This window comes from Cervus canadensis, chromosome 7, assembly GCF_019320065.1.
Source record: "Cervus canadensis isolate Bull #8, Minnesota chromosome 7, ASM1932006v1, whole genome shotgun sequence".
Classification (NCBI taxonomy): domain Eukaryota; kingdom Metazoa; phylum Chordata; class Mammalia; order Artiodactyla; family Cervidae; genus Cervus; species Cervus canadensis.
Window position 1 is genome coordinate 14,751,424 of NC_057392.1, and position 24,070 is coordinate 14,775,493.

Consider the following 24,070-nt stretch of genomic DNA (forward strand, 5'->3'; position numbering starts at 1 on the left):
AATAACTTCTAGAATTGAAAGTTAATCTTAACCAGCACTAAATGTTCAACATTCTTCTATGCTTAAGAATGTACAACATGTTATCACTATCCAGAGAAAGAATTCTCCTGGTGACTATTTGTTGTTGTTTAGTTGCTAAGTTGTGTCAGACTCTTTTGTAACCCCATGGACTGCAGCCTGCCAGGATCCTCTGTCCATGGGATTTCCCAGATAAGAATATCAAAGCGGGGTGCCATTTTGTTCTCCAGGGGATCTTCCTGACCCAGGGATCAAACCCACATCTCCTGCACTGGCAGGATTCTTTACCACTGAGCTACCAGGGAAGCCCCATTTAAGTATATGGTTTGTGTTTATGAGGCAGATATGCTAGTCCATTTGTGATCTTGGGATCTGCTCCAGTTATGGTCAACAAGCATACCTTTAAGTAGAACCTGAGCTGAGGTGCATGGATCACCAATGGTCAAGACCCCTGGTTTTGAAAATGCCTTGTCGTAATTAGCAGATCAGAGTTACCTCTGTGCAGACTCACCTGTTCTCCATGCTGCAGGCTTCGAGTCATTGCCTTGAGAGCTTTAACAATCTGAGCCTTTGTGGCTGCTGGGCTGTCCAGATTTTCAAGGCCAATGCCTTCAAGTAATTTTAAAAGGTATGGGACCAAATCTACTTTCAGGGCCTAGAAGAAAATATTAAGTATATATGTGTGTGTATGTATGTGTGCATATACACACACATATGCTTTAAAAAAAATGTAAGCCATCCACTGAGGAAATAATTTCACTCCCAGGATCCTACCTGGAAGAGAACACACTGCTTTATTTTAATTCCAGAGACAGAATTTGGGGGTAGGGGTGGGTATCTAATGATAGTGACATTTTTATTTAATGAGATCTTATTCTATTCCATCAACTATTCTAAATGTTATATGCTGATTATTTTACTTAATCCTCCCCAAATCAAATGATGTAGGCACAATTATTATCGATGAAAAATCAACACATGAAGGCCTTGACAGTCACAGAGCTAGGTGACAATGGACTCTGTATCTAGACCTATAAAGAAAAGAACCTGAACTTATAGCCAGTATACTGGTCTGCCTCTTCTAATGACATATACTGATGTGAAACAATATTTGGAGAATATTAATTTTTTTCATATTCTCTTAAAACATCAACCTTTGCATTCACCATACATTTTCTATTGGCCTAATAAAAGCTAAGTAATACTCTGGTACCACACAATTTTCAATACCCACTCTGAAATTCAAAAAGAAGAGGTGAAAAAGCAACTAACATTTAGTAAGTATTCCTCTTTTTATAGACATTATTCTCAGAACAACCTTGTGAGAAGCCACAGCTTTATTTTACAGATGAGGAATCTGAGTACTGTTAAGGCCAAGTAACATGCCTGAGGTCACAGAGCCATCAAGTGGCAGAACTAGCTCATGTTCTTTCTAATACAGCAACCCGCTTGGTCAGTTATAAGTCTGAACCTCAGAGCATCCAATTATCTCCTTAAATTGTACCCAGTACTTCTAACTTGCATGAATGAGGTACAGGGGTGGGAGTAGGGGTGGGTGGAGAGGGATGATCTGAGAGGGAAAAGGGCTGGAAAACAGGAGAGCCAGATAATAAGGATGTAGGGCCTTGTATTCAGGTTAAGGATGTGAGATGTAACTTTGTCATCTGGCAGATAATGGGAAAACACTGAAGAATTTTTAAGTGCAGAATGACATATATTTTAAGAGTTATATTTTAGAAGGATCACTTTTTCCATGATTTTTAAATTGATTGTACGTTTTTTGTTCCCTTGATGTCTGCTACTACTTTACATTGGTATCCACCAAGTCTTCTTTTATATTTTCTTTGAAAAGGACTATAAAAACCTTGGCGGGCTTTTCAAACGTGACTTAAGAAACAAAGGAATGAATAAACAAGAATGAATCTTTCAAAAAGGATAAACCAAATTTTACAAAGCTAGTTAAGCATAAATGCTTAGTAAACAATCAAAATTTAAAATTCAAACATAACAAAAATACTTTGACAGTGGTAAGATTTTTGGTAGCTGGCCCACCTTTTCTGTGTGTATATATACATGTTCCGTCCGTTATGTGTGTGTATAAAATATAAAATTGTATATGTACCAGCTCACAAGTTACCTCTCTGCCAAGTCAGGGAAGCCAAAATCAGTGCTAAATAAGTGAAAATCTATTTGTTTGGTATGTTGCCTTCCCTAAAATAGGAATCTAGAAAGTTACTTACCTGTGCTACTAATTCACTCTGCTCCTTCTGAAACATTCTATTAATTGCTTCACAGGCTAGACCAATGGTATCCGGTCGTTTTTTCATTCCATTTATCAGTGGGCCAATGGTCTCCAAAGACGCCATGGTCCGAACACAGAGCTAAGTGCCCAAAAAGAGAAGGTTACTTGTAGAAAGCAATAATTTATGTAACACAGTAAATACCACAATAATATATGAAAAACCTATATTCAGTTCAAGTTTTGTTTGCCCATGCTATGAGGCATGTGGCATCTTAGTTTCCCAACCAGGGATCAAACCCACACATCCTGCAGTAGAAGCGTGGAGCTTTTACCACTGGACTGCCAGGGAAGTCCCATCAGTTCAAGTTTAATAATGACAGTCAAATTCAGTCTCCTATTAATCATATCATTTAAACCAGTTTAAGAACCGTTACAATATCATGCAGTTCATATGGATGAAGGTACGTGGCAGGAAAGGGATTTATTCTGCAATGTACATTAGTCAGGAAGAGGGAGCACAGACAAATTCTACAGCTATAAGCTACTAAATGGATTAATCATCAATACCTCGTTTTCAGACAGGGCGTGAATAACTCGAATGGCACTCTTAGGAATGGCGTTGTTCCTATGATTCATCGCCTGGATAATTTTGGGAAGATGGCCCAATGGTGGAACCTGATCAGCCAGCTGAGGCTGTGCACTGAAGAGACATACTGTTGCCATTGTCAAAGTTTCCAGAGTCTCTCCCTGGAGGGTATAAAACAAATGAACAAACAAACTATAAAAAACTGATAAAGTCTTAAATGTCCTTTGTAATTATTTGGTGTTCACAATAGATTCTAAGTGCTGGCGCTTGAAAACGGATCCATAAATCCTAAAAGAACAACAAACATCTCCATCTTGATAAAAGCATGAATTTAAAGGACTCTAAGAATGTGATATCTGAATCTACACAGATTTTCTCTGGGCATTTCTATTTCACATCTCATTTCTACGGCAGACAGATATTTCTATTTAGAGATCATCTCTCAAAAGATATTACTAGATATTTCCAGGTAATGTTACAGAATTGTCAGTACTGGAGAACATCAATAATTCAGGAAAATACAACAACTAGTGGAATGTTATCCCCAGTTCTGTAAAAATCAGAGTAAAGAGAAGTCGTGACTATAGAAAGATATATATATATATAAATATCTGACATACTGTTTATATTTTTTAAAAAGTCTTGAAAACCTAATGATACCAACTAATGGTTTCTAAGTACTTGACATTATACTAAGTGCTTCACATTTATCAAAACGCATGAAAACTTCAGCCTTAGAGGCAGATGCTGTGACCTTTCCATGAGGCAACTGAGGCAGAGTCAGGAGGTATTACTCCAGGCCACAGAGCTTATCAGTGATGGACCTGGCACCCAGGACCATCTAACAACACAGGCTCTCAGCCACCTCGACAGCCAGCTTTTTTAATTAATTCAACAACAATCACATACCTCAATTCTTTTCAATATATAGATTCAAATAACAAAACTTTCTATTTCGGGGTTTATGACTGGCCAAACCAAAACCAAATCTACTCTCTTACTCACTCTTGCTTTCCTGCTAGCCTTTGAGCATAGGTACAGGGTTCATTCATTTATCAATAGTTAAGACTCTCCTATCAATTTCTTTAGCTGAGTGAAGAATATGCCCTAGCAGGACACACCTCCATTTAGATTTCTACACTAAACCTCTAGGTTTCTCCTTAAGAACCATACAATCACTGGAAATGGGATGGCAGAAACCTTTCAGAACCTCTGCAATTGTTCTTCAGACTAAGAAGTTTCACTTTTGATCAAGCATATATGAATTTAAGTGTGGGGGCTACATTGAAAGAGGTAGCCAACTCTTAACGCGTGGTCAATGGGAATGGTGTTTTAACAGAAATACTATCAACATATTCAGCAAAGTGTGTGAAATGTCTGGCTGACAACTAAAGCTTACATGAGGACTGTTCTTTTCTAGAAGCTCGGTTAGCTTTTCCAGCAGTGCAGTGAGAAATTCTCTAGGCTTCCTTAGAACCCAAGCTGGCTGTGCAATGAAGATTCTCAAGAAAACTCCTCCAACAGCAAGTTCACCTTCTGCTTCTCCAAAGACCACAGCAAAATCTTCAGGCAACTTTAAATACAGAAAGAATAGTCAAGTCATTTACTAATCATTAGTTGTACTGGGCTGGGCAAGAAAGTCTGGGCTCCAAACAAACTTTTTTTGCCCAGTCCAATACATTAACAAGAAAGAAATAAAAAACCCTATTAAAGAAATCTTCATGCAGTGAACTAGGCTTTAAGTAGTCATTAATACAATCAAGTTAAAATTATTTGTTTTATTTTCACTTAATAAATTTCTATAAAAGTTCCTTTGATTAAGTTACTCTTTTCAGAAAAAGTCCTTTGATTAAGTTACTCCAAAAGTGAATGCTCCTACTTTTTTTTTTAATGTTTAAAACTTTGTTTTCCAGGGGAAGATTTAAGTGTCTTAGTAACAAAGTAGAGGATGGCTTTATACTCACTCAGCAGGAACTTAAAACAATAAATTTACAGTAAAATGTAAAATTCCTTCCTCTGAATAAAAGTATACTTTACCTTCCAGTTTACGTCAGGGTTGTCTTGCTGATTTTTAAAGTGCCTTGGGAAAAAAAAGAAGGAAAGGGCATCAGACTTTAGTCATAAGATACACGTTCATTACCCTTTATAGAATAAGTCTTGGAGAGGTGACTGACAATGTGGAAAATGTGTGCCTGCCTAGTGACTCCACCTGAAGGTCCTAAGTTGTTAATGTGTGTCTTTACTTACTCGAGCATCATTTCTCTAACTGTCGTGGACACTTTATCTCTGGAACTATCATTCCAAATTAACTCAGGATTTTCATGAGTTCCTTCAAAAATATGGACAGCAGCTTCAGGGTTGTCTCTCATGGCATCCATAAAAACGCTTGGGAGAAATTTCATCAATGTAATTCGAACCTGGATGAGGAAATTTGAGAAAGAAAAAAGACCTATTGAAAACATCTCAATATTTGGTTTGCTTTACCTTTCTCTAAGAATGATGCTATAATGTGTGTTAAGGCTGATATGAGCCATAACTATCATCCAAAAGTCCTGAATGAGAAAACAGATAAACCTTGGTTTATGGTGGCTCAGTAGTAAAGAATTCACCTGCCAATGCAGGAGATGTAGAAGACTCAGGTTTGATCTCTGGGTTGGGAAGATCCAGCTCCCCGGAGGGGGGGATGGCAACCCACTCCAGTATTCTTGCCTGGAAAATCCCCTGGACAAAGGAGCCTGGCGGGCTATAGTTTGTGGGACAGCAAAGAGTCAGACACAACTAAGTATGCACACACATGCAAAGCTAACAAGACTCACTATGACCTACTACTACTTACCTATCTGGGTTAATTTCCTCGCTCCACCTCAAATTTAAGTAACATTAAGAAATCCAGCACCACTGGTGTGTGAAGTTCCCAAAGCATGCCAACCTACCAGATCCTGCCCTTCACATGCTGTCCCCTCTTTCCAGAAAGCCCTCAGCTGATCTGTCCCTCCACCTCTCCCCAAAACTCCCCACACCCTCACAAATTCTTCTCATGCTTTGTGTTATACAAGTAATTTTTAGTACTATGTTTTACATTTTACTGTGCCTTTTCCCAAAAAGGATTTAAAAAGCAACTTAAAAAAATAACATCCAACACACACATACAAACTGAAAATTAGTGTGAGACATAAGGACAAAGGGAAAATGAAGGCTGGGAAGACAAGTTTTCCCCTCAGGTCTTCACATAGTTTCATCTCCTTTGTGTCATTCAAGTCTATGTTAAATCTCATCTTTTAGAAATCTTTCCTGGCCCAGTCTGTCTTGTCAGTGCCTGTATTTTCATTCCCTGGCACAAGCTGATACTCAAAAACTTTTTTGAATGAATGACAATAACAGGAATTAGTATATAAAGAAAATATCAAAAGCCCTGTATAATTGCAAGCAATACATAATAAATTTAGCCCTGAACTTCCTGGCAGTCAGTGAACTAAAGGAAACAATGGCAGTTACATGACAGAGAGCATCCACAAAATAGGATGTATGTCATTTCCCTTGTTCAACTTGATCTAAGATGTAAATACAAGAGCTAAAACTATAAAACACCTAGGAAAAAACATAGGCATAGATTTTTGTAACTCTGGATTAGATAATGGCTTTTTATATATTAAAAGCACAAGCTATAACAACAAAGACAGACTGGACTTCATCAAAATGAAAAAAAACAACAACAACAAGAAAGTGGAAAAACATACACAAAATGGGAGAAAATATTTATAAATCATATATCTGATAAGGGACTGGTATCCAAAATACATAAAGAACAATTACAACTCAATAGTAAAAAGACAACTCAGTTAAAAAGTGAGCAAAGGATGAGAATAGACATTTCTCTAAAAAAGATGTACAAATGGCCAATAAGCACATGAAAAGATATTCAACATCATTAGGCACAAGGGAAATGCAAAGCAAACCCTGATGCAGCACACTTCACACCCACCGGGATGACCACACTCAGTGAAGATATATACAGTAAGTGTTAAAGAAGAGGTGGATATCACCATCAGTACTGGTATATAAAATGGTTCAGCCACTGTGGAAAATAGTCTGATAATTCCTTGAAAGGTTAAAAATAGTGTTACCATATTACCCAGAAATTCTACTCCCAGAGAAATAAAATACATATCCACACAAAAACTTGCACACATGTGTTCACAGCAGCATCATACAGAATAGCCAAAAACTAGAAATAATCCATATGTTCATTTTCAATCGATACATGGAAAAACAAAATGTGGTATAAGTATAGGGAAGTGACTGGTAAATTAGGAAATGGGTTTTTTTTTTCCTGGTTTGATGAAAATGTTCTAAAACTGACTGTTGTTGCCCAAAACACTGAATTGTATACTTCATGTGTGTGAATTGTATGGCATGTCAATTATATCTGAATAAAGTTATAAGAATGGAAAAGAAGTTTACTGACCCCAGTTCTAGAATCACTTGTTGCAAATTATTCAATTAAGGAGCTGACATATATTTTTTCCTATATAGAAAATTTAAGTACAAATATATTCACTTTGGTAAAATTTGTCCCTCATGTATTTCAACGGTTAAAAAATTACTAAAGAGCTCAAAAATTAATTATAGTACATATTTTAAACATCTAAAACATTATTTAAAATGTAACAGCAGACATTATAGTTATGTGCTACCCAACTCTAGCATTAAGAAAACTCAGTATTAAATATCAATATTCATAATTTTATGGGCCCTTGCTATAGGCACCCAAATGTAATATTCCTTATCCATTAACCCTACTGATGACAGATTATTAGCCATATTCCCAAAGTAAAACTATTCCAGGTCTTGTGACATATTCTCAATATCTAAATCAGGAGATCAGATAAGAAAAAACACAACTGAATCTAGCTTGTTTTCTGTAAGGGGGTGCTCAGGATCCTGTATTTCATATTTGGGCTGGCATAGACAGTGTTTCAGTGAGCATTACTTCATGTGAAACTGATTCAATAACAGAAGAAGGAAACTTTGATTACAACTGTGTCTGGATGCAATTCTACTTAGAAGTATTATTCTAGTAGGTTTCTGCTCTGTGAACTGAACCACGGTTCCAGAGATATTTTGTCTTCTCCAGATTTTTAATGAGAGATCTCCCTGCAGAGAGGAGAAGCAAAGGCACTGTGATACTCACCTTCACAAGCCAATCCTCAAAGTGTGAAATCTAACCTAACCTAATCTACCTTCTGTCACAACTTAAAATATACTTTTAAAAATATGTCTTGGCTCCTTCAAGGGAGATGAACAGTTTCATCCCATAATTCAAACACTCTCTTAAGACTTCTCAAAAAAAAAAAAAAAAAAGACTTCTCAATTCTAGCGCAGGCTTCCCTGATTATTTTTCTCTACCTAGTAATATATAGGAATAATTCAGGTTTGTCCATCTTTCAACTTTCATATCAAGTCATTTCTTTACTATTTCAGACTTTGGTAATCCTCATGAAATTAGTTACCAAAGTAACAGAGCTTTAATAATTAATTTCTTTCTAAGAACCCATTTTGTGCTCACCTTTGGACCTATTAGTTTATCTGCTGTCATTTTAGCAAAAAGTTCTGCTGTCTGGGCTCGAACCTGTGGATGTGTTGAATTGCAGAACATGTCTAGTAAATAAATCAAAGCTCCTGTGAAGGAAAAAAAGCATTAGCGTTTATAGGCTAAATAAAAAAATATGACTTTTCTAGTCAGTAGAATTTACTTTCAACCTCATTTAAACTCAATGCAGTCTGTTTTTTTTTTTTTTTTTTCCAATTGTAAGCCTTCCAAAGCATTCTTCTAGTTTATCAGACTATATAAAGTAGCTCAAAATAAGCTTTACCATTACGGAGCATGACTAGATGAGAAAGCACTCTATACACTACCTCTTGCCATTGCTTCTTTGATAATTTTTGTACTTGATGTCAAAGCATAAAGAGTCTCCAGAACAAGCTGACGACCTGCAGAAAAAAAGACATTAAAAGAATCGAATCATCACATTACCTTACATTTACTAGGCATCAGTGTCAGGCACTGAACAGGGTGCTTTACAAACGGCATCATATTTTCTACTTCACAACAACCAGCTAGACAGGTTTTGTGGTCTTGCTATGAGTGAGGAATCTGAGATCCAGTCTGAGTAGCCCATGAATTCACAGTTGGTGAGTGGTATAACTCGCTATACCACTGAGGTATACAGAGGTTTACAGAGGTCTGACTCCAAAATCCACACCCATAACCACTATGCCATACTGTTCTTCTACCTCATTGCTCATTGTGCAAACAAAATTTCACCTCCTGACACCCTGAGGATACTATTTTCAGGGATCTATTATTTTTATTTGGTGCTAGTATCTTAGAGAAATGAGTAGGAAGTAGCAGTTGCAAGACACTGCTCCAGTCTAAAACACAGCAGCATCCTTCTGCACAAAGTCTGTGCACTTCTCACCCCTTCCTTGTCATTGAAGTAGACTGGGCAACTGGACTTACTCTTCCAATGTCAAGGGGCAACAAGAGACAGGTGACCAGAGGAGTGAAGAGTTGGCAAAGAGGGTGAAGGCTGCCAGGTGTTAGGCCGAGACGAAAACAAAGGATGGTAGCCAGACTGAGCTAAGTTAACAAGCAGGAGAATAAACACTCAAAATGAGACTTCTTTTAAGAGAGGAAACAATATTTCACTGAAAACCAGTCACTGTTCTAACCATAAGTTCAAAGGAAAAGACTTTGGATGGGACAGAAGAAGTCAGTTATTTTGTTTTTAACATTCCTGAGCAAATAGTGAAAAATAATCTAGTCTAAAATATAAATGAGAACAGAGTAGGCTGAGATATCTAAATATCAGCTACTTTACCAGTAAGACTAAAACCATGACTGCACTATATAAATTCAGTATGAATATAAAACAACTTTTAGACCATGACTTCTGTAACATTCAATCAGTTTAATTTTGCATTGTTTGTAGCTGTTAAAAAGTAATAAAAAAGAAAAACCAACTAAGGCTGTAGGAATGACAAAAAAAATAATCTGCTAATAACTTTTAAATGCTGTCATTTAAAAGATAACAAAAATATTCAATAATAATTGAACTCCACTCAATTCACTGAACATAATACGTAACATGTGCAAGGCACTTAATCAGAAAATGAGTGAGACTGGTTGCTGCTCTCAAGGAGGTGGACAGGTGTGAAGTCAAGATTAATGTGACTTCTGAAAGGCTGGCAAAGCTGACTGAGCAATGCATGTTGATGGGTAAGTGACAAAGTTGGAGTTATATCACAACTGTCTTTGAAAAGCAATCTCAAGGTTGATCTAACACAACTACACACATATGTGAGACATAACTACAGTGTGTAAGGAGTCTATATTATTGCAGGCTGTACTCAAGAAATCAGGTTGCTACATTTTTAAAAACTGATCTCATCTGGTGCTAACAGTTACTATTAGCATCAAATCAGTAAAGGATAAATAATGCAGGACTGAACTTTAAGTAAAACATAAGGTGATTTTTATATTACGCATTTTTTTCTATCACACAAGTTCAATTGTGTGTTTTTGTAAATAAAACACAGAGTATCAGTTAATTCTCAATCATTCATATGTAGCTTATACTCAGTAAATTGAGAAAAACAGATTATTTTCATTTGCTCTTGGATCTCTATCATCTCTTACAACTTCGGATATGGAAATACAAAATAGTTAACTTATGTAAAAATAAAATAGGAAGACAAATCTAATATAAAGAATACCATTTAAAATATTGCAAAACACTATGTTGGAGGTTTTGCATCATCTATGTAACTGTTCCCCTCTATGCTGACTGTGCTGTGGTTCTGAAAATTCCAGCGAATATACATACTTGATGGCAAAGAATGCAGAAGAGCCAATAAATTGGACAAAACCATTGATTCAGCAATATTGTTGACACAATCTTGATTAGATGTCACTATATTCACAACCTGAAAATCAATCAATAGGACACTAAGAGTTCTGGAAATAATGTCAAACCTAAACAAATTAAGGCAAATTAGTCAGACCTAAATAAACTTAAGGTTTATTACCAAAAGGAGAAAAATACTTGGAGGACAAATATTTAACTTTTAGGCAAGAGTTTAATTCTTAAAAATTGGCTTTATTATTTTGCTCTTTTGAGAATAAAAAATGTTAATGCTAGTGTGTGAGATATATATATATATGTTTTCTATTAACTTAAAGGTAACAATTAAATGTAACAATCTAAACAAATATTTTAGCACCAATTCACAATCCTTAGGCTCATAAGAAGCCTTCAATCCTACAGCAGTTCATGCTCCAGAATGATGATGTACGCTATAGTGTTTTCCAATTGGAGATTTGGGGTGGGAAGTGATTAGCAAGATAATCATCTTCACTACTTGGACTTTTTCTTTCAGAGGGAGAAAGTAAATGTTTCCGGTGCCCAGTACAATATATTAGGTCTATTTTTCTATTATAAAGAAATAGGCATGTTTTTCTTCAAAAGAAAATGACTGCTCAAGTCTAACTTATACATCTAAACTTCTACATCTAAAGATTAATGCCACAACTTGAATCATGTGGTCAGCATCTCAAAGAAAAATATAGACACAATAATGCTTACTTTGAAAATTACAAGGTACTTGAAGGAATTAAGTGGAGACGCATACTTTTCAATGAAAAGACCATGCTTGTTAAGCTGTTGACCAATTTAACCTTTATTATTTTATTAAACATTTTTTTTAAACCAAAATGCAATATAAGAACACTTAATCATTCATCAAGTTCACTGTTACTGCAAGGTTGAATTTGGTGTTCTTTATAATAAATCGTGTGTGTTACAATAAACAGGATCATATGAAAAAAGATCCTGGATGTTCACTCTGGGTTGCTAGACAAGAAGAACCCTGTGACCAAGGTCTTCCTGCTTCTTCCAGAGGAAAAGGCTCCACACAAACAACTTCCTACAGAACCAATGATTTCATTCTCCCGAAGGAGGAGCCTCCAACCACTCTTGGACCTCTAAGACCCACAGGTTCTGGGTAGCTGGAAAGGATGCTTTTGTGCCAAACCCGTAAGAAAGGACAGCAACTGAGGGAGATGGAACACAAACTCACAGTGTGTAGCTAGCAGACTCCCTTGGTCTCAACATCTTGGAAAGTTCTGCTCCCTTTTTTTGTCATCTGTGGCTTCCAAGCTACCCGAGTAAAGTCCATTCCTTAACTCATCCCATATGACACTATACAGATGCATCCCAAGTTCTAATGCATGACAGATGATGACCACAGAGGGAAGCACCCTGAACACTGTACAATATTTGCTCTTCAAATGGGCATATTAATTCAAGTTTAAAGACATTCACTTGCCTTAATAGGCAAAATAAAAAAAAAAAAACTATATACAAATTTCTATTCAACTTTAGATGATGGTTAACCAAGGCTCAAACCATGTATAGTATGTTGCAGGAAAGACAGCATGCTTTAGAACAAAATTCCTTTACCTCTAAAGCCAGCTGCTGTACTTGACCAGCTCCATGGACTCGAAGAAGAGAAAATATTAACTTAAAATGACCAATGCATTCACTTTCAGAGCCTAGAAAGAAAAAGAAAATGCTTATCTTTTATTTCCAAGCGATGTTCTATCGATCTTTGGGAAACGGATATATTTTGTTTACTGTCAAGTCTGTGGTAAACTTTTCTCAACAACTGTGACATGAAGCGAGTGCAGTATCACTAAGGAGTAGTAAATCTTAAGAAGTTAAACAGTATTAAAGTTTCTCAGGTTTGTTTTGTTTTCATTTCCATCCCAACCCCTAACTAACCGACAGGCTAAAAACAAGAAATTTATCAAATACAATTCAAAAATTAAAAGTGTATGGTGGTACTTTTACTTTTTACCTCTCGACCTCAGAGCTAACCCTGTCAGTCTAATTACATCTGGAGACAGTGTGACATCATTTGGCTTTTAAGTAAGACTGAGTTAGAACTCTGTCACTTGAGAACTACATTACAAACAAGTTCCAAATTAATTCCCAGGTTTGCAGCAATTTCTTTGTACCTAATATGCCAAAATAAAAAAATGAAGTTTTCTTCAGATTTTATAATACTACCTTTAAAAACATCTCCATGTATTCCATGGGAATGATATTTTCTTAAACATTTAATTATTGCTGGTTATTTTATTTGAATAATTTGTTGGCAATACAGATATAAATTATAATAGTACTGTAATACATACTGAAAAGGGCAAAGAAGAACAAGAAACACAGTATTAAGTGTTAATAAAAAGTTTTGAGGTCTTCAGGTAAGAAACTGAATATTGAATGTATTTTTTATATTCTAGATTTATATTTTATATTCTACATAATATTCTATTTTATATTCTATAGTTTATAAATATGTTTCATATTTTATATTCAACTTTTATGTTTGGTATGATATCAACATATTCTATCAATTCAGTTCAATTGCTCAGTCCACCTCTTTGCGACCCCATGGACTGCAGCACACCAGGCCTCCCTGTCCATCACCAACTCCCAGAGTCTCCTCAAACTCATGTCCATTGAGTCAGTGATGCCATCCAACCATCTCATCCTCTGTCGTCCCCTTTTCCTCCTAACTTCAATCTTTCCCAGCATCAGGGTCTTTTCTAATGAGTCAGTTCTTCATATCACGTGGCCAAAATAGTAGAGCTTCAGTTTCAGCATCAGCGCTTTCAATGAATATACAATACTGATCTCCTTTAGGATTGACTGGTTTGATCTCCTTGCAGTTCAAGGGATTGTCAAGAATTTCTCCAACACCACAGTTCAAAAACATCAATTCTCTGGCGACCAGCTTTCTTTCGGTCTAACTCTCATATCCATACATGACTACTAGAAAAACCATAGCCTTGACTTGATGGACATTAGTTGGCAAAGAAATGTCTCTGCTTTTTTCATATGCTGTCTAGGTTGGTCATAGCTTTTATTCCAAGCAGCAAGCATCTTTTAATTTCATGGCTGCATCTGCAGTGATTTTGGAGCCCAAGAAAATAGTCTGTCATTGTTTCCATTGTTTCCCCACCTATTTGCCATGAAGTGATGGAACTGCAAGCCGTGATCTTTGTTTTTTGAATGTTAAGCCAGTTTTTTCATTCTCCTCTTCAAGCCTGCTCTTTCATCAAGAGGCTCTTTAGCTCATTTTTGCTTTCTGCCATAATGGTGGTGTCACCTGCATATCTGAGGTTATTGATATTTCTCCCTGCAATCTTGATTCCAGTTTCTGCTTTATCCAGCCTGGCATTTCATATGATGTACTCTGATGTTAAATAAGCAGGGTGACAATATACAGCCCTGACATACTCCTTTCCCAATTTGGAACCAGTCTATTGTTTCATGTCCAGTTCTGTTGCTTCTTGACTTGAACACAGGTTCCTCAGGAGGCAGGTAAGAAGGTATGGTATTCCAATCTCTTTAAGAATTTCCCAGTTTGTTGAGATCCAGAGTCAAAGGCTTTGGCGTAGTCAATAAAGCAGAAGTAAATGTTTTTCTGCAATTCTCTTGCTTTTTCTATGATCCAAGGATGTTGGCAATCTGATTTCTGGTTCCTCTGCCTTTTCTAGAACCAGCTTGAACATCTGGAAATTCTTGGTTCATATACTGTCAAGCCTTGCTTGGAGAATTTTGAGCATAACTTTGCTAGCTTGTGAGATGAGAGCAACTGTGTGGTAGTTTGAGCATTCTTTGGCATTGCCTTTCTTTGATACTAGAATGAAAACTGACCTTCTCCAGTTCTGTGGCCACTGCTGAGTTTTCCAAATTTGCTGACATACTGAGTGAATGCAGCACTTTAACAGCATCATCATTTAGGATTTGAAATAGCTGAAATTCCATCACCTCCACTAGCTTTGTAGTGATGCTTCCTAAGGCCCACTTGACTTTGCACTCCAGGATGTCTGGCTCTAGGTGAGTGATCACACCATCATGGTTATCTGGGTCATGAAGATCTTTTTTTATATAGTTCTGTGTATTCTTGCCACCTCTTCTTAGTATCTTCTGCTTCTGTTAGGTCCACACAGCTTCTGTCCTTACTGTGCCATCTTTGCATGAAATGTTCCCTTGGTATCTTTAATTTTCTTGAAGAGATCTCTAGTCTTTCCCATTCTATTGTTTTCCTCTATTTCTTTGCACTGACCACTGAGGAAGGCTTTCTTATCTCTCCTTGCTATTCTTTGGACCTCTGCATTCAGATGGATATATCTTTCCTTTTCTCCTTTGCCTTTAGCGTCTCTTCTTTTCTCAGCTATTTGTAAGGCCTCCTCAACAACCATTTTGCCTTCTTGCTTTTCTTTTTCTTGGGGATGGTTTTGATCACTGCCTCCTATAAAATGTCACAAACCTCCGTCCGTAGTTCTTCAAGCACTCTGCCTATCAGATCTAATCCCATGAATGTATTTGTCACCTCCACTGTATATAATTGTAAGGGATTTGATTTAGGTCATACCTGAATGGCCCAGTGGTTTTCCCTGCTTTCTTCAATTTAAGTCTAAATTTGGCAATAAAGAGTTCAAGATCTGAGCTACAGTCAGCTCCTGGTCTTGTTTTTGCTGACTGCATAGAGCTTAACCATCTTTGGCTGCAAAGAATATAATCAATCTGATTTCGGTATTGACCATCTGGTGACATCCATGAGTAGAGTTATCTCTTGGGTTGTTGGAAGAGTGTGTTTGCTATGAACGGTGTGTTCTCTTCACAAAACTCTGTAACAGTCTTTGCCTTGCTACCTTTTGCTCTGCCAAGGCCAAAAAAACTTGCCTGTTACTCTAGGTAACTCTTGACTTACTACTTTTGCATTCTGTTCCCCTGTGATGAAAAGGACATCTTTTTTGGGTGTTAGTTCTAGAAGGTCTTGGAGGTCTTCAGAGAACCATTCAAGTTCAGCTTCTTCAGCATTAGTGATTGGGGCACAGAACTGGATTACTATGATACTGAATGGTTTGCCTTGGGAATGAACACAGATCTTTCTGTTGTTTTTGAGACTGCACTCCAGTACTGCATTTTGGACTCTCTTGTTGACTAGGAAGGCTACTCCATTTCTTCTCTGGGATTCTTGCCCACAGTAGTAGATGTAATCATCATCTAAATTATATTCACCCATTCTGCTCCATTTTAGTTCACTGATTCTTAAAATGCTGATGTTCACTCTTGGCAATCCCTATTTGACCACTTCTAATTTACCTTGATTCATGGACCTAACATTCCAGGTTTCTATGCAATATTGTTATTTACAGCATTGGACTTTACTTTCATCAGCAGACATATCCAAAACTGGGTGCTGCTTTCACTTTGGCTCATCCTCTTCATTCTTTCTGGAGCTACTTCTCTGCTCTTCTCCAGTAGCATATTGGGCACCTACTACCCTGGGGAGTTCATCTTTAAGTGTCATATCTCTTTACCTTTTCATAGTGTTCATGGGGTTCTACAGCCAGGAATACTGAAGTGGTTTGCCATTCCCTTCTCCAGTGGACCATGCTTTATCAGAACTCTCCGCCATGTCCCGTCCATCTTGGGTGGCCCTACATGGCGTGGCTCATAGTTTCATTGAGTTAGACAAGGTTGTGATCTATGTGATCAGTTTGGTTCTGTGATTATAGTTTTCATTCTGTCTCCCCTCTGATAGGTAACAGGATTGTGCAAGCTTCCTAATGGGAGGGACTGGCTGTGGGGCAAACTTGGTCTTGTTCTGATGGGTGGGGCCATGCTTAGTAAATCTTTAATCCAATTTTCTGTTGATGGGTGGGGCTGTGTTCCCTCTCTGTATATATAGTCTATATTTGTTATCAAAGTTAGAATTGGAATAAGCTTTCAGATTTTCACTCCAGCATATTCCCTGAGGTCAGGCAAGAGTGATAATGTTCCTGTAAATGTCTTTCTTATAGATGTTTTAAGAATGACAATTCTCATTTTATTATTTCAATTTTCAAGCACCAGAAACTTCAGGCATTTTTTTAAGTATGGCATTGTAGGGACCAGTGGTAGAAAAATTAGATCACCTCGTCAGTAACTCTAACTTAAGCACTTACACCTTGTATGTCAATTTATGTCATCAATGTGATGTTTTAAGCCATCAAGTTAGTCTGCCTTTTCAACTTATTGAAACTCATTTGCTCTTAGAGATATGAATTCTTCTAAGCATGATGACTGACCTCTCTCTCCAGCCTATTATTTAGAGGTAAACATATTATGGGGTCAATAACTAAGCATAATTTTCCCTGAGTTTTCCTGGTAAAACTGAGACCTGGAATTTTTAGGGCTCTTCTATTTGTCTTATTTGTCAAGGGTACAATCACATACCTGGATTATATTTTATAACATTTCTCAGAGCCTCCAAAGCCATTTCAACTCTTGGCAAGCGGTCTCCATGTTGCTCTGACTCCACTTTTGCAGCATGAGTGATAGCCATGAAGGTGTGAAGGTACTGGGCCTGGGAACCTATATAATCCAAGAGACTTGCAGCAAATGCTTTTGGAACCTAAATCAAGTAGAAAAATAGTTAAAAACATTTGTGTCCTTAGAAATAACCTATAACAAAAACCCCACAGTAAAAGCAACAAAGAAACATTTCAAGTCACGGAAGTGATTAAATTATACAGACACATGAAAATACCTATGCATTAAATGAGGACTGAGGAGAAAAGGGATAAAACTCAACTGCATTAGAAAGTGTTTATCACTGTTGGTCCAAATCCATTAGAAATCTGCTATACTCCCATCAGTAACGTAGCATACAACTCTGAGGTAAGAGTATGTCTTTACTTTACTGAGAGAATTGTTAATATGATACATAACTTCTATAAATTGGTTGCATTTTTACATTTAAAAATTATATATATTAGATTATAAATTCAAAAGGAAGTTTTCAAAGAGACTTCAAAAATCACTAAACTCATTCTGCTAAGCAGCTATTTTTATATATTATTCTGTGATAAATAATATACATCACAGTTTCGTAAATTCCTTTTTCCAAGAGCAAACTCTAAAACAAAGTCTCACTTCTTTCTTACTTACAAACCAATCAACCACCAAATCTTTGTCACCCCCTCCAAAAAAAAAACTACAACTGAATTTTCCTACATGATCCCCAAGAACTAAGGAAAGAAAAGATTATTTGCTTCTGGAAGTGATTAGGGGTCATCACAAGAAATGACCTGATGTGACCCACTCATCTAAAAATTCTCTTTGCACTCCCCTTCTATTTTCTTAATTTCTTTTAAAAACTGGCCAGAGATAGACTACTGTCTGGTGGTCTGACATTTAACATGATAGAGTGAGTATGTAAAAGGCCTCCACAAGAGACAGCAGAGCTGCAGGCATATATACACAATACAGTGGAGTAGCATTATGCATAAAATATAAGAAATAGCTGGGAAAGGAATAAATTCTTACTCATGAATCCATTAAATTCCCCAATATTCAAAATAAAGTCGCATAAGTTATCAATGGGTCACCCTATCACATACCCAAGTTAGTATAAAATATTTGGCAAAAAGCAGATATTATTTCAATGTATACAGTGTGAATAAACCAGTAGCTTTTAATAACAAATGATCAAAAGTTACAGACAAAATCAAAAGTAGAGAGCTTACCTCAAGTGGGAAAGTAGGGACTTCATTATAGACCCTGACAAAAATCTCCCCTACAATAAGTTCTTTGGCATGATCACTGTAGACAAATTCTGCTCCATAAGTTTTGTCACAGTCACCCTTTGAAAAAAGAGAAAACAAGTTGTTAGATATAAATCAGAATTACTAGTGTGTAGTTTATAAATCTATCCATATTCAGTTTAATAACTTATCAGATAAATAACTTCAAAGATCCATTCATTTTTCCATAGGAGAAAAATGTGGTGGGATACACATCACAGCACTTAATATAATTTTAACATTTGTAATTAGTAATATGGACTAATATGGACTAATCTGGAAAAGTCATGAATGCGTGAACGTGTGCTTAGTCACTTGGTCGTGTCTGACTCTTTGTGACCCTTTGTAGTGTAGCCCGCCAGGCTCTTCTGTCCACGGGATTTTTTAGGCAAAAATACTGGAATGGGCTGCCATTTCCTCTTCCAGGGGATTATTCTAACCCAGGGATCAAACCTGTGTCTCCTGTATTGCAGGCAGATTCTTTACCCACTAAGCCACCAGGGAAGCCCCTAATAGAGTTATGTTATATATAGGCAGAGAGTTATATTGTTTTTTAGTCCAAATTTGAAACTCATTTTAAAATTTCAAAAGATCACTGAGGTCAGCCAACGAAGTATCTTAGACCTAGTGTTTATAAGCAAGTATGACATGTGGCTCTCCTCTCAGCAGACATTTGGCCTGGTCAGATATAGGGTGATAGAATTAAGAGATGAACATATCTGAACTGGTTTTAAAAAGTAATACATTAAGTGATAAAGTACAGGAAAACAGGGTCTCTGAATTAAAAAAGCAAGGTAATATATCAGTTGACAAATCAAGAATAATTTCCATTTAAGGACAAAGAAAAAGAAAAATAGGAAAGAAATAGCCCCAAGAAGATTTTGGTTAAAATTGCATAAAATTTAGGTTGGACTGAAATAATATGTAAAAGTGTATAATAAATTGTAAAGAAAAGTGAAAGTGAAAAGAAAAAGATAGGAAAATAGGAAAAAAATAACCCTAAGAAGATTTTGGTTGAAATTACATAAAATTTAGGTTGGACTGAATATATATAATAGTATAATAAATTGTAAAGAAAAGTGAATGCTCCTCTGTCCATGGGATTCAGGGAAGAATACTGGAGTGGATCACCATTTTCTTCTCCAGGGGATCTTCCTGACACAGGAATTGAACCTGGGTCTCCTGTATTGCAGGCAGATTCTTTACCAACTGAGCTACGAGGGAAGTGGGGATAAACTGTAAAGGGCTAAACAAAGAAAGAATGATATTCTCTCTCTTCTGGTAAAAAAAACAGATGATATGTAGAAATCTGAGACTGGTTCTTCCTAGCTCTGCAATTCTCAAAACTTCTATCAATGAAGAGCTCTGAGTGACTATCATGAAATGAGTGGTAAACCAAATTTTGCATAATCCAAGACACTCAGTGATGGTTACTCTTTAATGAAGTCCAAACTCACAAACATAAATGTCTTCTAAACCATCAAGATTCAACCATCTAGTTATGTATTATCCAGGCCAACTCCTTATCTCCCACTGTACTCTCTGTCTTTTGACTTTTTCATGACTTACTACCTTCTCCACTAGAAGGTGGCAGGATGCAAGAAATTATTAACTTACTTTTTTAATCATGCTTTCCTGTTGAGATTCAAGAAATTCAAGTAGTTCTGCTCTTGTAGAATTGTTCCATATCAAATAGGGGCTCTCTGTGTTACTATTAAGCATCTTCAAAATCTATAAGACAGAATATTAGTGTTTCATAATATTTAGGAAAAATATTGAAGTTATCATTCATTAAAATTGTCTATGACACACCAAGCACTGTAATAGGAACCTTAAGTACAATGGGTTTGAATAATTTTAACAAGTTTGAAAATATAATGTTTACCATTCTGCAGCTGAGAAAAATCAAGACTTCTCTGAGAAAGATCAAATTATTTGTCCCAGATCTCACAACATTTAAGTGGTGAAACTGGAATTCAAATTTGAGTCTGTTTTCACATCTCATTCTTAACATTTGCTCTGCTTTGCTGAAAATCACACATGATAATTTATTAAAGCATTTTATAAACAGTAAATGTAAGTTTAAAAAGAATACCATATGACCTTTACATACATATACTTGAAAACAAAATCTAAGTCTTTATGAAGCATACTCCTAGGAAGGGAAGTAGAACTTACGGGCAGAGATTCAGTTCCAATTTTCTCAGCCAAACTCTGGTTCAAGGATGAATTCAATAGTTCTGCAGACATAGCTTATGCCTGCTTAGCCATCTAGAATGCTTTCACTTTGTGTTGCTCTACTTGATTTTAAGTGCTCTACTTGATTTAACTCTCCTTTAAATGTTTTTCTGTGGGGAGGGAGAGTGGGGGTATGTGTCTCACGGCTTGCAGGATCTTATTTCCTCAACCAGGGACTGAATCCAGGTCCTTGACTCAAATCCAAGTCCTAACCATTGGACCATCAGGGAATCGCCTAAGTGTTTTAATAAGAAGTTTTTACACTTTACACTTTCTGAGCTTTGTGCCAGGAGGAAAGAAGGGAGTTATCATCCCTGGATGTATAGAGCTGCTATCATCAGCACAAAGACAATAACCAAATTTCTTAGTTGACAGGACAAGCATATGAGCATTTTCAATTTTTAGGTTTCTGAGAGCAATCAACATTGTTATGTTTCTCTACTATGTAGAGGATCTTGCAATATTTGTCAAAACCCAGGCTAGCTCTGAAGCACATACCTCAGTAGCACTAATCACAGCAAGTTTTCTAGCAACATAGGGGGTCAGCATGCCAGCTAAACTTTTCCTTATGGTTGGATTTTCTGGTGTTGCTTGTTCTTCAGGCAGATAACCTCCAAGGCGACTTAGAGCTCGGACACTCAGTTTGGCAAGGCTGTTGGCTACTTCCTGTTACAAAAAAATTAAGACATTAAGTTATTAAAATAGATCTCTTATCTTAAAGGCAACAGTACATTTATGGAATCAAAACAGTATGGAAGATATTAAGGAAGAGAAAGCCAAGAAAAAGAAACAAAAAAGGTACCGAAGTCCCCAATACTAATGTCAAGAGTTTATGAAAAGTGAAAGTCAAGAGAATTCAGTACCACCAAACCAGCTTGACAACAAATGTTAAAGGCACTTATATAGTTAGGAAATACAAGAGGAAAAAAAAAAAAAATCTGAAAAAAAAAAAAAAAAACCCAAAAAACCCAAACAATTAAGAAAATGGCTATAGAATCATATATATCAATAATTACCTCAAAAATAAATGGATTAAATGCTCCAACCAAGACACAGACAGTTGAATGGATACAAAAACAAGACCCATACATATGCTGCCTAGAAGAAACCTACTTCAGACCTAAAGACACATATAATGATGGAAACTGAGAGGATGGAAAAATATATTCCATGCGAATGGAAACCAAAAGAAAGCTGGAATAGCAATCCTCATATCAGACAAAGTAGACCTTAAAATAAAGAATACCACAAGACATAAGGAAGGACACTACCTAATGATCAAGGGATCAGTCCAAGAGGAAGACATAACAATTGCAAATATCTATGCTCCCAACATAGGAGCACCTCAGCACATAAAACAAACACTAACAGACATAAAGGAGAAACTGACAGTAACACAATAATAGGAGGAGACCTTAACACCCCACTTACACCAATGGACAGGTCATGAAAACAGAAAATTAATAAGGAAACACAAGTCTTAAATGATACATAAGACAAGATGGGTCTCATTGATATCTTCAGGACATTCCATCCAAATACAGAAGAATATACCTTCTTCTCAAGTGCAAAAGTGAACATTCCATTCTCCAGGATACACCACATCTTGGGTCAAAAATCTAACCTCAGTAAATTTAAGAAAACTGAAATCATATCAAGCATCTTCTCTGACCACAATGCTATGAGACGAGATATCAATTACAAGAAAAAAAATGTAAAAAACACAAACACATGGATATTAAACAATATGTTTCTAAATAACAAACTGGTTACTGAAGAAACCAAAAGGCAAATCAAAAAATTCCTAGAAACAAATGACAAGGAAAACACAACTCAAAATCTATGGGTTGCAGCAAAAGCAGCTCTAAGAGGGAAGTTTATAGCAATACAATCCTACTCAAGAAACAAGAAAAAATCAGACAACCTAACTTTATACCTAAATAAACTGGAAAAAGCATAAAAAACCCAAAATTAGCAGAAGGAAAGAAATCATAAAGATCAGAGCAGAGATAAATGAAAAAGAAATGAAAGAAACAATAGTAAAGATTAATAAAACCAGAAGATGGTTCTTTGAGAAGAGAAACAAAATTGACAAACCTTTAGCCAGACTCATCAAGAAAAAAGAAAAGAATCATATCAACAAAATTAGAAATGAAAAAGGAGAGGTTACAACAGACAGTGCAGAAATATAAAGGATTATAAGACTATTATGAACAACTATATGTCAATAAAATCAATAACCTGGAAGAAATGGACAGATTCTTAGAAAAGTTCAATCTTCCAAGACTGAACCAGGAAGAAATAGAAACTATGAAAAAGCCAATTACAAGCACGGAAATAAAAAATGTGATCAAAATTCTCCCAAAAAACAAAAGCCCAGGACCAGATAGCCTCACAGGTGAATTCTATGAAACATGTAAATAGCTAATGCCTATCCTTCTAAAACTCCTTCAAAAAATTGCAGAGTGAGGAACTCTTCCAAACCCATTCTATGAGGCCACCAACACCCTGATACCAAAACCAGACAAAGACAACACACAAAAAAGAAAGCTACAGGCCAATATCACTGATAAACACAGATGTTAAAATCCTCAACAAAATTCTAGCAAACCGATTTCAACAACACATTAAAAAGGGCATACACCATGATCAAGTTGGGTTTATTCCAGGAATGGAAGGATTCTTCAATATAGGCAAATCAATCAATGTGATACACCATATAAACCAATTGAAAGATAAACATGATAATTTCAACAGATGGGGGAAAAGCCTTTGACAAAATTCAGCACCCTTTTATTATTAAAACTTAAAAAAATGGGCACAAAAGGAACTTACCTCAACATAGTAAAGGTCATATATAAGCCCACAACAAACATTATTCGCAATGGTAAAAAACTGCAAGCATTCCCCCTAAGATCACAAGACAAGGGTGCCCACTCTCACCCCTAGGATTCAACATAGCTTTGGAAGTCCTAGCTATAGAAATCAGAGAAGAAAAAGAAATAAAAGGAATCTAGATCAGAAAAGAAACGTAAAGCTCTCACTGTTTGCAGATGACATGATACTGTACACAGAAAACCCTAAAGATACTATCAGAAAATTACTAGAGCTAATCAGTGAATTTAGCAAAGTCGCAGGATAGAAAATCAATGAACAGAAATCACTTGTGTTCTTATATACTAACAATGAAAAATCAGAAAGAGAAATTAAGGAATCAACCTCATTCACCACTGCAACAAAAAGAATAAAATATCTAGGAATACGACTACCTAAGGAGACAAAA

At 36.3% G+C, this 24,070-nt stretch overlaps 1 protein-coding gene across 2 annotated transcripts in view; it reads right to left on the reverse strand.

Annotated features, from left to right (window-relative positions):
- The window catches only part of DNAJC13 (DnaJ heat shock protein family (Hsp40) member C13), a 152,751-nt gene that overhangs the window by 12,788 nt on the left and 115,893 nt on the right, over positions 1-24,070 (reverse strand). For both annotated transcript variants that reach the window (XR_006270511.1, XM_043474402.1), the window contains exons 41-54: positions 21,286-21,453; positions 20,167-20,280; positions 18,493-18,609; positions 17,201-17,378; positions 12,368-12,459; positions 10,733-10,832; positions 8,763-8,837; positions 8,413-8,525; positions 5,094-5,263; positions 4,884-4,926; positions 4,246-4,419; positions 2,828-3,007; positions 2,259-2,399; positions 530-673 (exon numbers count right to left, since the gene is read on the reverse strand). Coding sequence is in view for 1 of the 2 variants with exons in the window: in XM_043474402.1 (XP_043330337.1) it covers positions 530-673; positions 2,259-2,399; positions 2,828-3,007; positions 4,246-4,419; positions 4,884-4,926; positions 5,094-5,263; positions 8,413-8,525; positions 8,763-8,837; positions 10,733-10,832; positions 12,368-12,459; positions 17,201-17,378; positions 18,493-18,609; positions 20,167-20,280; positions 21,286-21,453 (1,809 nt within the window). In the remaining variant the exon portion in view is untranslated. The remainder of the gene's footprint in view (positions 1-529; positions 674-2,258; positions 2,400-2,827; positions 3,008-4,245; positions 4,420-4,883; positions 4,927-5,093; positions 5,264-8,412; positions 8,526-8,762; positions 8,838-10,732; positions 10,833-12,367; positions 12,460-17,200; positions 17,379-18,492; positions 18,610-20,166; positions 20,281-21,285; positions 21,454-24,070) is intronic.